This window comes from Malaya genurostris, chromosome 1 (genome assembly GCF_030247185.1).
Source record: "Malaya genurostris strain Urasoe2022 chromosome 1, Malgen_1.1, whole genome shotgun sequence".
NCBI classification, from domain to species: domain Eukaryota; kingdom Metazoa; phylum Arthropoda; class Insecta; order Diptera; family Culicidae; genus Malaya; species Malaya genurostris.
Genome location: NC_080570.1, coordinates 62161593 through 62177897, shown reverse-complemented (window position 1 = coordinate 62177897; position 16305 = coordinate 62161593). Strand labels below are relative to the sequence as shown.

The window sequence follows — 16305 nt, the reverse complement described above, 5'->3', positions numbered from 1 at the left end:
CAGCTATCTGGTTTGTCTTTCATCTATTATCTTGAACCAATTCGAATGTTTACATGAACTTCATTAGAAGGCCGCTCTCACACTATTGAAAGAGATATTTTGTTACTTCAAGAGATCAACTGACGGTGGTTAAACTGAGCCTCGATTAAAGAGAAACGAGTGATGAATTGAATGCTGCCCGTTCGGGCCGTCAGCAAACATTGTGTGTGTCAAAGAGTGAAGTTTACTGCATTAGAGAGATCGTCAATGTGTTCCACATTCAGTTTCAGTTGAATTGAATGAAGTTTTACAGCACTGACTGTGACGCATTTACACAGTAGGAAAGATGCACTTTCATGCCATTTCCAGTAACGGACACAATTTAAATTCCCGCAGAAAACGAAAGTGAAAGCTCAATAAAACATCGAACATTTAAGGAAATATATCATACCGGAATCCAATCAAATTCATGCGGTAGATTAGCGTTAAGAGGAACTTTATCCCGTTTTCTGGGGAATTTCTTGTTGCGAATAATCGCCAAACATTGAACAAATTGCTCCTAATTCCGCATAGGAGCACATGCACTTGTAAAACGACTAATTGCTGGTAAACACGGTAATTTACAAAACCGAATATCAGTATAACATTAGTAATCAGTATAACTCCTGGTCTGGAATTCTGGAACACAATCTGAATATTGGACCTTGATTCTGCAATTTAGTTCCAAAATTCTGTTCAAGAATTCTGGCTCTGAATTATGAACCGAAATTCTGGAGCTAAAACTTAGATTTAGTCTCAAAATCTCCAGTTCAAAAAGAGAACCTGCGGTAAAAAGAGCATGATATCAAGATAGTAGTCCGTGTGGCCCTTCTAAATAAAAGGATCATAATTTTTTACATAAAAATACAATTTGTTCAACTGTAACATACCTCCAGTTCACGTTTTTTTATCCGTCTTTCCCACTGTGCGTCGTCTATCTGTCAGCAAGTATTTCTTCCAACAACAGACATTTACGCTCGATTGCTGCCAAAATGACTGCCAATACCGCAAGACGAGTCAACAAAAGCATCGATTTGTGAAGCCACGTACACTTTTCTTACGATAAATAGTCGAACCTACTGAAATCGTTCCGGTGTGTCGGTCGGTTGGCAATTTCGACTGACTCAAATTTTGCTCCGATTTCCATTGTTCTGACCGGAGCTGCGGAAGTGGATAGAAACACCGAGAGTATGGCGACCATTCCTAGCAATCAGGTTCTGTTTTTGTGGTTCGAATTTCAAACAATACTTGCAGTCCGAAAGGGGGGGGGGTTGCTAGCCGCAGAGATAAAGTCATGCTGGTATTCCGGTTTCCGGTTCATTTGAGGTGACTTGTCGATTTTATGCAGCGTCCCTTGTAGGTATTCTCGTTCTCAGTTTCCTTTTTCCACTGTACGTTACTATCGCCTGTAGATTGTTGAAGATTTTGCCATTCAGTATTGCATTCTGTTATCAGGGACAATTTCCCTGGGTTTTGTTCAAAGGGTTTTTGCCTTTCTTATATATTTTAGAGCGTGATTGCTTCCATAAACATGCTACGGAAGAGTTATGAAATGAACATTCCCTAAAAAATCTACTGTGTTCTCCATATAATGAGGCCCATGTGTTATGTATTTATTAATTAGTTTGTTACTATTTCAAAACAATACACTATGTATTTACTGAAGAGAACAGGAAAATTTTCCAGTTCTCCGTTGTTTTTCTAAATAATATGTTATAAATTGGATTATTATTTTTTAATTATGCATTGGATATATAAGCTTGAACTTTTTTAGTACAAATCTGGAAAAAGATTTGGTTTGTTAGAGTGTCTGTCGAAATGAGTGAAATCAGAATCAGATAATTCTGGAACATTACACTAATTATAAGCAGAGAGTGTCGAATTGTCAAAGTGTCAATTCCGTTGATGATCGATAAACGAACGAAATTTATGCCGAATGTTTAATCAGCTCCTAATGGACTCGAATCATAGTCAAAGGTATAATATTATTACTTCGATTTGCGGTTCGTGGAAAGTTAATTTAAAACTCATAATTCCGTGGGTTTGAGGTAGACATAAATTACTAAGACAAATTTCGATTGCATACATTGAAATGCATTCTTATGTAAAAACATAAAACAATTGAAGCCCCTGAATCTTTAAAGCCAGGAATGTTACAAAAACAACTAGTTCCGTACACTATGTATCAAGATTCCTACTAAATCTCTTCTCAACCAGATTTCTGATAATGTTCTTTTTATATGTACCATTCCAGATTTATCAACAGCTACAATACGCTATCTAACAGGTACACATCTCTATAACTCTTAACGCCTACTTAAGTTTATTGCTTTTTTGACCATAAAATTCCAATGTCCACTTTTCATTTCCTTGTAATCTTCCACAAATTCCAGTGAATGCAACATAGCATTAATTTATCCCTAATTAATTTGTAGAGCAAAAAATATAACAACAAATTTACCTAACAATAGTATCAAATAGAAATACGATCACCCTAGAACTTAATTCGCATGCATATGATAGAACTATGAAGTTATTCGAACTGTTGATATAGAATTACATATTTTTTTGAAAAACCACGTTGGTTTTCAACCACTATATAATTTGTTAAATAACTTTTAGCATAAGTAAACATAAATACTGATTTATTTCGAATATCTAGGAACCATTTCTTCTCATGTTAAAAAAAATATCTGTTGTGTAGCTATATGCCTTCGAAAACAATACTTTGAGAATACAACAATTTTTGTGACCCTGAAAAAAACCTTCTAATTTGTTGGTAAATGAGATATGCTCAGCGTCTTAGTCAGCACTAAACAGTGTCTTCCTACTATGAAATAGTAGGAATAGCTATAGATGGACATGGAACAATGGTACGAAAAGTACGTTATAAACTTTTGGTCGATAAATTCGGAGAATTTTAATCGAGTTTTAAGTTCTCATTAATGTCAGGAAACCTTAAGGTAGCGACCTTCCAAATATCGTTGTTGAATTCGTCCGTTTCGATATTGCTCGATATCACTCAAGATACAGTTGTATTATCAATTTATAAATCCATCGATGTGACGCACAATTACTTCAACGATTTGTTTAGTCTTGTGAAGACGTAGCTAGTTTTAGATTTCTTGAACTAGTTTTAGATTTGATCATTATTTAACGGAGAAAACAGATTGAAAAAACGTCATGTGAATGCAATTATGTAATGAAAACCACGAAAATGTTATCGTAAAGACGGAACTCGAACCCGTAACTAGCTCCGCATCAGGGAAATTTTTCTTGCCAAATAATCTAACCTACATATGAAAACACATGAAGAGATAGCCCAATTGACTAGAATAACAAAGCATGCTACGCTGTACTGTCAATAGAAACACATCCAACGGGAAACAACACACACTTCACGCGTTCATCTGCACTTCTATTTGACCTTCCCCTGATTTGGTTACCCTTTCTGACTCCACTGCCTTCCTGTAAAAATAGCCTTACAAGGTACAAAATTATTCTATCGAGTCGAAGAACGAATAACATTTTGATAACATGAAAAAATAAATGAAAACAGAAGACATTTGAACGGATTCCCATAGTTGAATAATTGATAATCGGAACACATAACGTTTTCTTTGACAAACTCCATTCTAAAATTACAAGGAAATGTCACTGTAATCAGTTGCACTTGTAGGGCACAGAAGATTCTGTTAGTCAAAATTATTCTGTGCTGCAATACGAATCAATATGTGTCATGTCTCTATTCCATTAGCGGCCCTTACACGATCATTCAAAGTGTCATTACTAAAAAGTAATGGCACTTTTAATGATCGTGTAAGGTCTACGAGTTCAGTAATGACACGAGTAATGATGGAATTCCGGATTTTCCATCATTACCAACATTATTTCTTCTTCTTATTTTTTTTGTGGAAGTGCTGAACATCTTTAGAACTATACGCGAAAAAATGACAAAGTGTAGATTTAAATTGTTAATATTTCATTAACCTTAACGTTTCAATGGCAAATCAAATTTTTTTTCAGCTAAACAAAAATAAAAATATTGCTATTGCTATTGCTGGAGTAGTTACAAATTCTCATCATTAATAATGAACGTGTAATGCTAAAAAGTAATGATGTACAGTAATGCAGTAATGACGAGCGTTTGAGCAGAAGTGTCATTACTTAGTAATGACACTTTTAATGATCGTGTAAGGGCCGCTATTGAGCAATTTGACGTCTATTTTATGCACACCGATGCAGTGTGTAGGAATGTTTCGGGGTTCAATCTAACACTGAGGGGAAAAATATTTAACGATTGAATCAGTGCCATCAAAGAGAGTTAGAAATCATCGCAACAACAAAAACCCGCCATGGCTCATTTAACATAGAATCGACACCAGTGCGAGAGCGAATTTCTCTCGATGACATTTCTGAGAATCAAAGGTTAGCACGCTGCTGTGGGGATCCTCTCTGAAGCAACAAACGGTCGCTTATTCTCGTTTCGCGATCCGATTCTATACAGGCAGTTGACAATTGCGATAGAATCATTTTACTATTGCCGCTAATTCTAACTATGTGCATATAATCTTTGTATAAGTTGTGTCTATGAAAATTTATGTGAATGCTCCACACAAGGGTTTTGAAATATTGCAACCTAGTATGAGAATCATCAAGTTGAATCATCGACTCGATTTTCTGTGATAATTGTCAACTTGCGATTCTCTCTTGGGAAATTCCACACAGCAACGATCATTATCAGACTGTAATTTTTTTAAGGGCCGAGAAATACTCAGAGTATGAAGTGGAGCGAAGGAATGTAGAAAAATTCTCTCGCGGTTCATGCATTGAGAGATTCGAGTTCTTGTAGCATCTTCTACCAGATTGAAAATGTTGTATACAATATAGATAGCAATATAGCAGCTTCTGTGAATCACCAACACTGCATACAACCACTGAGAATAGCCACACCCACTCATTCACGCATGGATTTGAAAATATAGACAAGACACGAACCTGTAAATCTTATCCAGTTGGTGTAAATGGTACAACTACACTGAAATGTGGTGTAACTCATATCAGTTGAACACTCGATTGAACAGAGAACAGTAATGCTTATGACAGACATGTGATATCGGAATCACTATACACTTTGAAATCACATGTCTGTCACCCTGAATCACGGTGGTATCACGCGAGCATCATGATACAACGGTGATTTCCGTACTACGGTCATTGATCGTTGTACTGTGCAAAATCACATCACTGTTTGCTGCTACCAGCGCCATTAGCGAGCAATGGTGAACTCATGAAACAATATTTCCTTCTTTTCAGCATCAAATAATAAACAACCATCGTTTTATTTTGCAAAAAAATCTCGGTTCAAAGCTAATAAGCAGCATAAAACTTATATACTTTATCATCTTTATAGCATATTTTCAAAATGCAGTCAACAAATAAATTGGATGAAGTTTTGAAATACAAATAAGGAAAACAGTATATTCATATTTGTTCATAAAACCAGTACTATTGAGTAATTGTTTTCCATTCAATAACAAGTAAATTTATTGTTGAAATGGATTTAAAAACATAATGATTCATATTTTTAATGCACATGTGGTAAATAAATAATAAACGATAAATATCCAAAAGCAAACATAAACCAATTGAGTGATCATCCTGTTTATTGATGACCTATATTGAATTCCATTTATCACATTGATCCCCTATATTCACTTCTGGAAACTCTAAATTTTCTTATTACTTTGTCTTATATAATCACGCTGAATGCCGTTAAATAGAAAGAAAACTTGTTTCTAAATTGTTTAGAAAGAGTCTTATTTTTGGTATGAATAGCATAACAACTTTAAACACCTCAAATTTCTAATAAAACCATTGTAAGATTATATTCCTGTTTAGTAGACCATTTTTCATAACATTTGTGAAGCAAAATGAAGCATCAAACCTATGTCATATCAATTTCGGAATGATTTAAAATTCAAGAAGGTTTCAAATTCAGCTTTATGTTGAACATCCTTTTCATTAAAATTTCGTAATGAATAAACCGTTACGTTGATAGAATTTTTCTGAAATATGTGTGTGCCATGTCGTTTCTGATGGTTACATACTAATACACTGAGGTCTTTTTTTATGCGGTCGTTTTTATGCGGTTTTTTTACGCGACTTTTTTTATGCGAATTTTCAGAGTTATGCGGTTTTTTTTATGCGAAGTTTCAGAGTTATGCGGTTTTTTTTATGCGAATTTTCAGAGGTATGCGGTTTACCCTTCTGCGGTCTTTTTTTATGCGAAGTTTCAGAGTTATGCAGTTTTTTTTTATGCGAATTTTTAGAGTTATGCGGTTTTTTTTATGCGAATTTTCAGAGTTATGCGGTTTTTTTTATGCGGTTTTTTTTATGCGGTACGTAAATTCGCATAAAAAAAGACTTCAGTGTAATATCTTAGATTTATATACTATTTTGAGGCTCAATGTTAAAAGTTTATGTGCTCTCATTTTTCGTGGCATTTTTTACTGAACAACTTGAAATTATTGCGGATTTTGCAAAGTCAGCAGATTTACAAACAAAATTTGGTGATTCATCACCTTTTTGGTAGAAATCAGCTTTGATGCATACATTCTCTATTTTTTTTTAAATTTCAGTGAATGTTTCGGTAGAACATCAAAATTATGGACATCAAGTTTTCCCTAATGCTAATTACATTTAAATAATGAAGGTAAAAATCCTGTATCTCAGAAGCAACCGTGTTATAAATGTACCTTAAAAAAAGATGAACTGAAATGAAGTGAAACTGTCATCCGAAGAACACTCACATACAAAATTAGTTTAATAATTCAGAGAGGCATTGATTAAATCTGTTATAAATCAGTTACTAGGAATACACTTCAACCCGCAAAATTTTTTGGTTTCTATATTATCGATCATCGGAGCTGGGAAATCAAGCTAAGTTTGAGTAGTTTCGTTTCACTGTATATTCTTTCTGTGCGCAAAACATGTCTGTCACCTCATCGTTGTACGCGTACAGCGTTGTACAGAAATCATTGTACAGAAATCACATGTCTGTCAGCGGTATAATGCTTATGACAGACATGTGATATCGGAATCACTGTACACCGTGAAATCACATGTCTGTCACCCTGAATCACGGTGGTATCACGCGAGCATCATGATACAACGGTGATTTCCGTACTACGGTCATTTATCGTTGTACTGTGCAAAATCACATCACTGTTTACTGCTACCAGCGCCAATGACGAGCGATGGTGAACTCACGAAACAATATTTCCTTCTTCTGAGTATCAAATAATAAACAACCTTTGTTTTATTTTGAAAAAACAATCTCTGTAAAATGCTAACCAGCAGCATAAAACTTATACAATTTATCAACGTTTTAGCTTATCTTCAAAAAGCAGTCAAACCAAGAAATGTTCATAAATTTTGTGAAGTTTTTAAATACAAATAAGGAAAACAATATATTCATATTTGTACATAAAATTAGCACAATTGAGTTATTGTTTTCTTTTCAATAACAAGTAAATTTATTGTTGAAATGGATATAGAACACATAATGATTCATATTTCGAGTGCACATATGGTAATAATTAACGATAAATACATCAATAAACCAATTGTGCAGTCACAACTTTAAACTCCTCAAAATCTTACAGCCAAGTAGACCATTTTTCATAAGCGTGAAGTAAAACGAAGTATCAAACCTATGTCAAATCTATTTCGGAATGATTTCAAATTCAAGAAGTTTTTTAAATCAGCTTTATGATAAACATAATCCTTTTTAAGAAAATTTCGTAATGAATAAACTGCATTTTTTTGCAATATGTGTGTTCCATGCAGTTTTTATTGGTTACATAATAAGAATATCTTAAATTTATTTACTATTTTGAGGCTCAATGTAAAAAGTTAATGCGCTCTTATTTTTATTGTGAATATGCGGGTAAAAAAGGAATTATTACTGAACAACTCGAAATTTTTGCGGATTTTGCAAAAGTCGGCATGATTTACAAACAAAATTTGGTGATTAATCACCTTTTCGGTACAAATCAGCTTCGTTGCATAAAAGATAGTGCTAGTGTTCCGAAAATTAGTTCTAAAAGCCTTTCATACTTCCACCATTTTTTTTATTTGATTTTACGGTGGAACATCAAAATTGTGGACATCAAATTTTCCCTAATGCTAATTACATTTAAATAATGAAGGTAAAAATCATGTATCCCAGAACAAACGAGTCATGAATGTATCTTAAAACCTTAAAATTTGATATGAGTGAAATTGTCATCCAAAGAACACTCACACACAGAATTAGTTTTAATTGCCACTCTCATTTGATTATATCTGTCATAAATCAGTTACTAGGAATACACTTCAAACCGCAAATATTTTTGGTTTCTATATTATCGATCATCGGAGCTGGGAAATTAAGAAAAGTATTGAGTTGTTTCGTTTCGCTGCATATTCTTTCTGAGCGCAAAACATGTCTGTCACCTCGTCGTTGTATGCGTACAGCGTTGTACAGAAATCATTGTACGGAAATCACATGTCTGTCAGGGGTATAAGTTTACGCTTTGCATGTACAGTGTAGCAGTATTTTTAGTCTCAGTCGCTCAGTCGAATGAGATATAGTAAAATATGTGTTTATTTACTCGTTCTCGTACTAGAATGCTACATAAAGCTGTTGATTTGTGGATAATATTTCTATTATGTTCGTCGCGCATTTACGTCAAGCCGTTATTATTGTGTGTTGCTACACCAGAACCCTTCCTACAATTCTCATAACTTCGTAGAGAATAGTTTATAAAAACATCATAAAATCCACATAAAAAAATTCCAGTGAAGATGGAACAGGTTATAGTTTCCGCAGGATATTTTATACATTTAGCATATTTTTAAATTTCATTATACAAAAGCCTACAATTTTGGAAAGAAGAAGCGCATGCAGTTTACAACTAGACGTAAAATGGTGCTTTGGATGCTTTACAAATCACGTAGATCGCAAAACTGAACACCTAGTATTTTGTATGCATGCATTTTTCCTAATAGATAGATTGAGAACACCCAAAATAATTCTACTGTCAACCGTCTAAGCATTTTATCTTGAAAAGAATTGATAGTTCCTCGATGCTGTGCTTTCAATCAATGCTGTTCAAGAGAAATAAAAGTTAGAATTACTACATGGTAGTACACTGAAGTCTTTTTAAAGCGAGTTTACGTACCGCATAACTCTGAAAATTCGCATAAAAAACGCATAACTCTGAAACTTCGCATTAAAAAAACCGCATAACTCTGAAAATTCGCATAAAAAAGTCGCATGAAAAATGCATAAAAAAGACCTTAGTGTATATAATTTCTGTGGAAGGAAAGAAACACGTAATCAACGATTCTTCCTATTCTTGTTTGAATATTACGGACAATATATGTTTAATGTTCAAGTGACCAATGTAGCCTGGTTCGTCTAGTTTCATCTCTTTGTAACACGATAGGCCCCACTTTGGTCAAATCAGCTTACACCAGGGTAATATAACGCTGAATATCGGCCTGCCAATGTTTACATACACACTTAAATTGGATTACCGATCTCAGCTAAGCGATTTCTTCAAAGCCGTGCCTTAAGGTACTGCTGTCAAAATATGTTTATTTGAGCTACTATATCAGTAGAATGAGAATGTTCGGTAATTATTTTTTTTTTCAATCAAAACTCAGTTTAACAATCATCAGTTGATCTCTTGAAATAACAAAACATCTCTTTCAATTGAATGAGAGAGCAGCGCCCTTCAAACCTCATGTAAACATTCGAATTGGTTGAATATAATAGATGAAAGGTTAAGCAGCACGCTTAGAAAAAGTTACTCAGAGTTTGAGTACTAGTTACTCATTTTCAAATGATACATGGAAACGTCAAAAATTAAGTAGTTATCATCAATGATATTGAGTAACTCCTACTCTAAATTTGAGTTTAACGCAAGAACTCGTTTTTTTTGTTACTATTCGCAAGATCAGTCTAAAAGTTGTGATAACAGTATGTAGCAACAGGTTGTATTTTATATTAAAGTTTATTTTATATTAAAATACAACCACTTTTTTCCAATCTTTTTCGAACTGTTGAATGGTTTCGGCTGCCGAGACATGTTTCCTAAGATGTGCCTTCGTTAATGCCCAAAATTCCTCAATTGGTCGAAGTTGTGGGCAATTTGGTGGATTCATGTCTTTTGGGACGAAAATGACATTTTTGGTAGTATACCATTCTCGAGTAGTGACAAGAAGCAAGATCTGGCCAGAAGACAACAGGATCCTTGTGGCTTCGAATCATGGGTAGAAGTCGTTTTTGTAAACATTTCTTGATGTATATTTCGAAATCTTACCGCAGCTACAAATTGCTTGCCAGACCATAGCTTTCTTACCAAATTTTTCGACTTCAATCGATCTCTCGGACTGGTTTAACACTTGCCCTTCTCACACCGTGTAATATGGTGGTCCCGGCAAGAATTTGTAATCGAGTTTCACGTAGGTTTCGTCGTCCATGATTATGCAGTTCAAATTTCCAGCAAGAATCGTATTGTACAGCTTTCGAACCCTCGGCCTGATCGATGCTTCTTGTTCCGGACTACGTTTTGGTTGTTTCTGCTTCTTATAGGTTCGAAGATTCAAACGTTCTTTAGCACGAAGAACATTTGACTTCGAAGTGCCCACTTTTTTGCCACATCCCGAACTGTAATCTCCTTCTTTTACTCGAACGCCTTCAGTATACGTTTATCCAACTGAGGGTTAGCAGGACCTTTTTTTCGACCCGTTATCCTCACCGAACTTCCTGATTGCATTTCGCACGGCTTTTTCACTTACTCCTTCCAATTTTGCAATCTTTCTCAGTGACAGTCCGCGTTCTGTGCACCATTCGTACACAATTTTTCGACATTGTTCTGCTGAAAGTCCACGCATTTCAAAATAAACTAATGAAAACGAATAAACAACTGCACAAGTGGTTCGAGAAGAGTGTAAACAACAGGACGCAGCCATAAAAATTGACATATTCTGAACCATTGCGATATGGAAACGGTTTTTGGTTGCGTCCATACTTTCTGGGACAGTCCTTAATTTATTTCAAAAATCAACAACAATGAAATTATTTTTCCGTTACCCATTAGGATCAGAATCAGACCAAACCGATAACATTGTTGATGTAGAAGGGAGAAAATGATTTCAAACGATCATATTCTAGCTTGAAATTAATAAAAATTCACTGACTGTTTCGATATTTTGAACAAGCTTCACTTCTTTGCATGTACTTAAAACTAGGGATGTCGGATTTTTCGAATGACTCGATAATTCAATAATCGAATATAATTTTTCTAGCTAATCGATTAAAGTTGAGCCGATTAATAGAGTTATTACTTCAAATGACTACACTCTTAAAAAAAATAAATTCACGCTTGACGTAAATTCTAGCATGCCGTAAAGACTTGGGTGATGACACAATATTACGTCTACTAACATGTAAAAATAAATTTTGCGTTTGTTTCGATGTAAGCTTCAGAATTATCCGTGAAGTTAGTGATATGCCTTATCTTTAGAAGCATTGTATTGTGAATGTAAGTAAATCGCGACGATTTACATCAATTTTAATGCACATATTTGGAGCAGGAAATTGAATATAAAGTTACTCCTCAGGTCCTTACTTTTCAATATACTTTAAAAGCAAAACTAAGTGTAAATTAAAATATGTTACATAATTCAGTGAAAAATCAAGTTTTTCTAATTTACTTTCACATTGATGATGGTTTCTATTCGAATTTTGGTTTAAATGGATGTCTATTTCAAAGTATCATTAAATTACATATTGTATGTTAATTTCTGTGTAGAAAAAATCGTGTAAATTTACGTCGACAGTTGATTTAATGTATACTGACATATGTTTGAGTGCAAAAGCTTGTAAGTTTTCACGGTTGCTTAAATAGTTGGGCAAGTTTGACCAAGACTTAAATCATTTATGTACAATTCAGTCATTTTACGCATTACGTTTTAATAAATTGAGTCGTATGTGCATTTGCGTCACCTGTGAATTTAGAAATTTTTTGTTGTGTAGGTACGGTTATTCAACTGACGATGAATTTTGGTAGCTTCATTTTAGTATAGCAACAAAAGACAATTGAATGAGAAGGGATATGCTGACAGTGAAATTTCATTTTCATCAAATAATATTCAATTGAAAATTAAATTTTACGCTCTGATGAATAGTCATCTCGTACATTGAGTCACTGCATTACTATGCTGCTTACTTGGTTTACATTCAACGGATTGCGATAAATTAAAACCAATACCGGCGCATTGATTTAAAGACGCAATAATTGAAAGACATAACATGTAAAATGTGCAAAAATATAAGACGAGTAATGGTACAGTCATCTCAGCTTGTACGTGGTTGAAGCATTTAATATAAGCTGACATGGTAATAAATCCAAAGTGTATTTGCCTTAGCAACTCATATGAGCTAATCTTCAGAAAACATCAACATGCAATCCGCAATTTAATACCACCGTCACGGAAAAAAATCGGACATCCAAAGATTTCAGGAAACAGAGATAGTTCATGTCTCTCCATAACTCTTCTTGGAAAGAATATATGTTCATGACCAAGAATATATGCTCTAGTTGCTTTTTATTCGTAGTGGAACGATTTTCATTTTAACCCGCCTTTCTTTTTTTTGCATTTCGGCTACTATGATTTATTTCCAGGGAATAAAGCTCACAACCCTTCCTCAAACCACATTTTGATTGATGATTTTAAATCCCATATCTCATTGTGCTAGCGAAAAACAATTCCACAATAGGGCATGTCGGTTCGCTATTATTCTAGTCTTTTCAATCGTTAAACAATCAATACCACTGTTGTGTTGAACCCGTTCTGCAACACTGAACCATTTATTTTTTGGTCCTTTTTTGTTACAGGGAAGAAATAATCACCAAGAGCAAATATGGTGAGGATGAGGAAGCCAAACGAAGGGTCGCCGAAACCGATCAGCCTAATCTGCTGGGTAACAGCAACAGCTTGAATAATATAGCTAGTAGCGCCTCCGGTGCGACTGGGAGCAGCAGCAATGTTGCAAGCATAACCGGTTCCGGAACGGGTAACAACAACAATGACAATACTTCCATGGATGAGCTTCTACAACAGGATCAGGAAGATCCAGACGATGAAAGTTCCGCCCAGGAGGATGACGTGTTTTACGACAGTGACGGTGGCGAGAAGGAGGAAGAGAAATGCAAACCGTGTCCGGTGGTGAAACCAACGTTCCTGTGTGGCAGCGATAATCGCACGTATTCGTCACTTTGTCGCATGGACTACCACAACTGCATTCATGGAAGTTTGATCAAAGTAAGCTGCAAAGGATTCTGTCCATGCAAAGGTAAGTTGAAAATCAATCGAACTGTCGCGTCATGTACCGTATGAAAGTTCCTTGTTGTAAGTAGATCATAGGATGCGTTGGGATGAAAATTGCTGTCGTGTTAGTTCTTTGTAAGAATGAGGATTCTCTTGTCAGGCAACGATAAACGTAACGTCCTCATTGTTGTTTTATATACCATTGTATATATAATGAGGTGGTTGGTCAAGTAAACGGACATTCACCTACAATTATTTTTCTCCTCCTTGCAATCTATTGATGATCAAAAAGTTTCAATATAAACGTAGTTCTGTGTCAGTTTCGGCAAAACCAAAGAATCTGTTTAGGGCGTATAAAAGTAGAAAATGTTTTGTCTTACAATATACATGCTAAATATTTGGCGAATCCCATGCTTTGATCAATTTTGAGTTATCGGATACTTAAAAACAAACAAATGTTATTCGTCTTACTTAGTTTTTTACTTTCTTTATAAGGAATATTTTCGCATAAGGTAAACTAACCAAAACTCAAGATTACAATTTCCCTTACGATCCATCGATGAATGTTGGGTGAGTAATCGTGAACCAGTAGGCCCCGTAATAGTTGACCATTAGTTGAATGAATGAATACATTCAGCACAAAATGATTTGTTGCTTCTATTGGCTTTAATGCTTCTTGGGATAAGACAAAAATAAATTGAAAATTCTATGTAAGTATCGTTCAAACTGTAACTTTATATTTTCCCAAACATAAACAAACATTGTCATAGTTACGACACAAGTAGCGATCAGACACTTGTTGTTTTGCTTCAAATGATGATTGTACTGAAACTGACAATCCGTACCGCGAATCATTCAATTTCACCGTTGCTTTTATGCTGAATGCTGAAACTCGTATTTATTCAAACACTAGTGGATAGATTGTCATCAGACCCTGTCAGCTTGGAGCGAAATCAATCTTCAGTTCAGCAACGCCATCGCACGGCATCACATTCAACATATCATGTCAATTGTATGGGTGTCAAGTAGTGCTGCTATTTTTAGGCGCACGAATTTGAGATTTCTCTCCCCTACTTCTATGTGCGGACTCGCCTGAGGGCGCTATGCTCGCAAAAAAGGATGTTGCCAATGATTTGTTAGGTGTATCTGAGAGCTGGTGTCTTTGTTGTCATGTAATTTGGGATTGAACCATCTTTACAACAAAAATATACACGGCTCGAAACTATTCACGTCTTTTCTGTGAGAGGCCTGTGGCTTTTCACGTAGTACTTCTATCTATTAAGAAATCATCCTAACGGAAGTTAAAATATAGAATCAGTCTCGCAAAGAGTATATTAACTCATTTATAATACTGTTCAGAGTACTGTTTTTCGGACTTGTTAAATCCATATGCTCTAACTTTACGTTTAAAGACTGTCCCAGAAAAAAAGGTCCTGCTAACCCTCAGTTGGATAAACGTATACTGAAGGCGTTCGAGCAAAAGAAGGAGGTTTCAGTTCGGGATGTGGTCAAAAAAGTGGGCACTTCGAAGTCAAATGTTTTTCGTGCTAAAGAACGTTTGAATCTTCGAACATGTAAGAATCAGAAACAACCAATACGTAGTCCGAAACAAGAAGCATCGATCAGGCCGAGGATTCGAAAGCTGTACAATACGATTCTTGCTGGAAATTTGAACTGCATAATCATGGACGACGAAACCTACGTGAAACTCGATTACAAATCCTTGGCTGGACCACAATATTATACGGTGCGAGAAGGGCAAGTGTTAAACCAGTCCGAGACATCGATTGAAGTCGAAAAATTTGATAAGAAAACTATGCTCCGGCAAGCAATTTGTATCTGCGGTAAGATTTCGAAACCCTTCATCACCACTGCTTCAATGAACAGCGAAATATACATCAAGGAATGTTTACAAAAACGACTTCTACCCATGATTCGAAGCCACAAGGATCCCGTTGTCTTCTGGCCAGATCTTGCTTCTTGCCACTGCTCGAAATCAACGGTAGAATGGTACACCACCAAAAATGTCACTTTCATCCCAAAAGACATGAATCCACCAAATTGCCCACAACTTCGACTAATTGAGGAATTTTGGGCATTAACGAAAGCACATCTTAGGAAACATGTCTCGGCAGCCGAAACCATTCAACAGTTCGAAAAAGATTGGAAAAAAGTGTCAAAACTTGTCGCCAAGAAGTCTGTACGGAATTTAATGAGGAACGTTCGCAGGAAGGGTGGCCAGCTAGTCTACAATGGCTAGGTAGCAAATGTTGAGAATAATATTCTGTTGTTATAGTCTAATATTATCAGTATATCGAATAAAATTTGAATATCTAACACTTGTGAATTATTTACAGCAAAATCAAAGTGCGTCCATACTTTCTGGGACAGTATTTAATTTCACATATTAAGTTCCTTACAATATTCGCGCCATCTGCATAGAATTTTTTCCTACTATTTTGCAAAACTTTTTTTTATTTATTTTTTACTGCTCTTACGATCTTCCAAGGATTCATGTCCTATTAGCCCAATTCTATTGGACGAGATTCTGTGGTGCCCAGAGAGTTACAGTCCTTTGGTACATAATTGATGTTGTTTCCTCCTGCATAAAAACAAAGTTGTTTCATCATGTTGGAATTCAAAATTGTCGTTCCTATCAAGTTCCTCCAATTGAAAAAATTCGAAGAGTTTTCACTAACTTTACATTGTCACTTTAAATGATAGTTTGTAATTTCGTACACACATCATCTTACATTACCAGAACTGGAATTCAAATGCGGGAATATAAGACCTAATTTAGTAAAAATCGGTTAGTAAATCTTTGAATTGCTGTTTGTGGCTATGTGATTGCTGTTTCTGGCACTTCAGGAAACAAAAAATGGGAACCAGTATAGCAAAAGA

General features: G+C 35.2%; 1 protein-coding gene across 4 annotated transcripts in view; it reads left to right on the top strand.

The window, feature by feature from the left end:
• Positions 1 to 16305, top strand: part of LOC131440256 (proteoglycan Cow) — a 446450-nt gene that overhangs the window by 366361 nt on the left and 63784 nt on the right. For 3 of the 4 annotated variants that reach the window (XM_058611371.1, XM_058611373.1, XM_058611372.1), the window contains 2 exons: positions 2273 to 2305; positions 12972 to 13429. In XM_058611371.1, the coding sequence (XP_058467354.1) occupies positions 2273 to 2305; positions 12972 to 13429 (491 nt within the window). The remainder of the gene's footprint in view (positions 1 to 2272; positions 2306 to 12971; positions 13430 to 16305) is intronic. The other variant, XM_058611374.1, reaches the window with a different exon arrangement.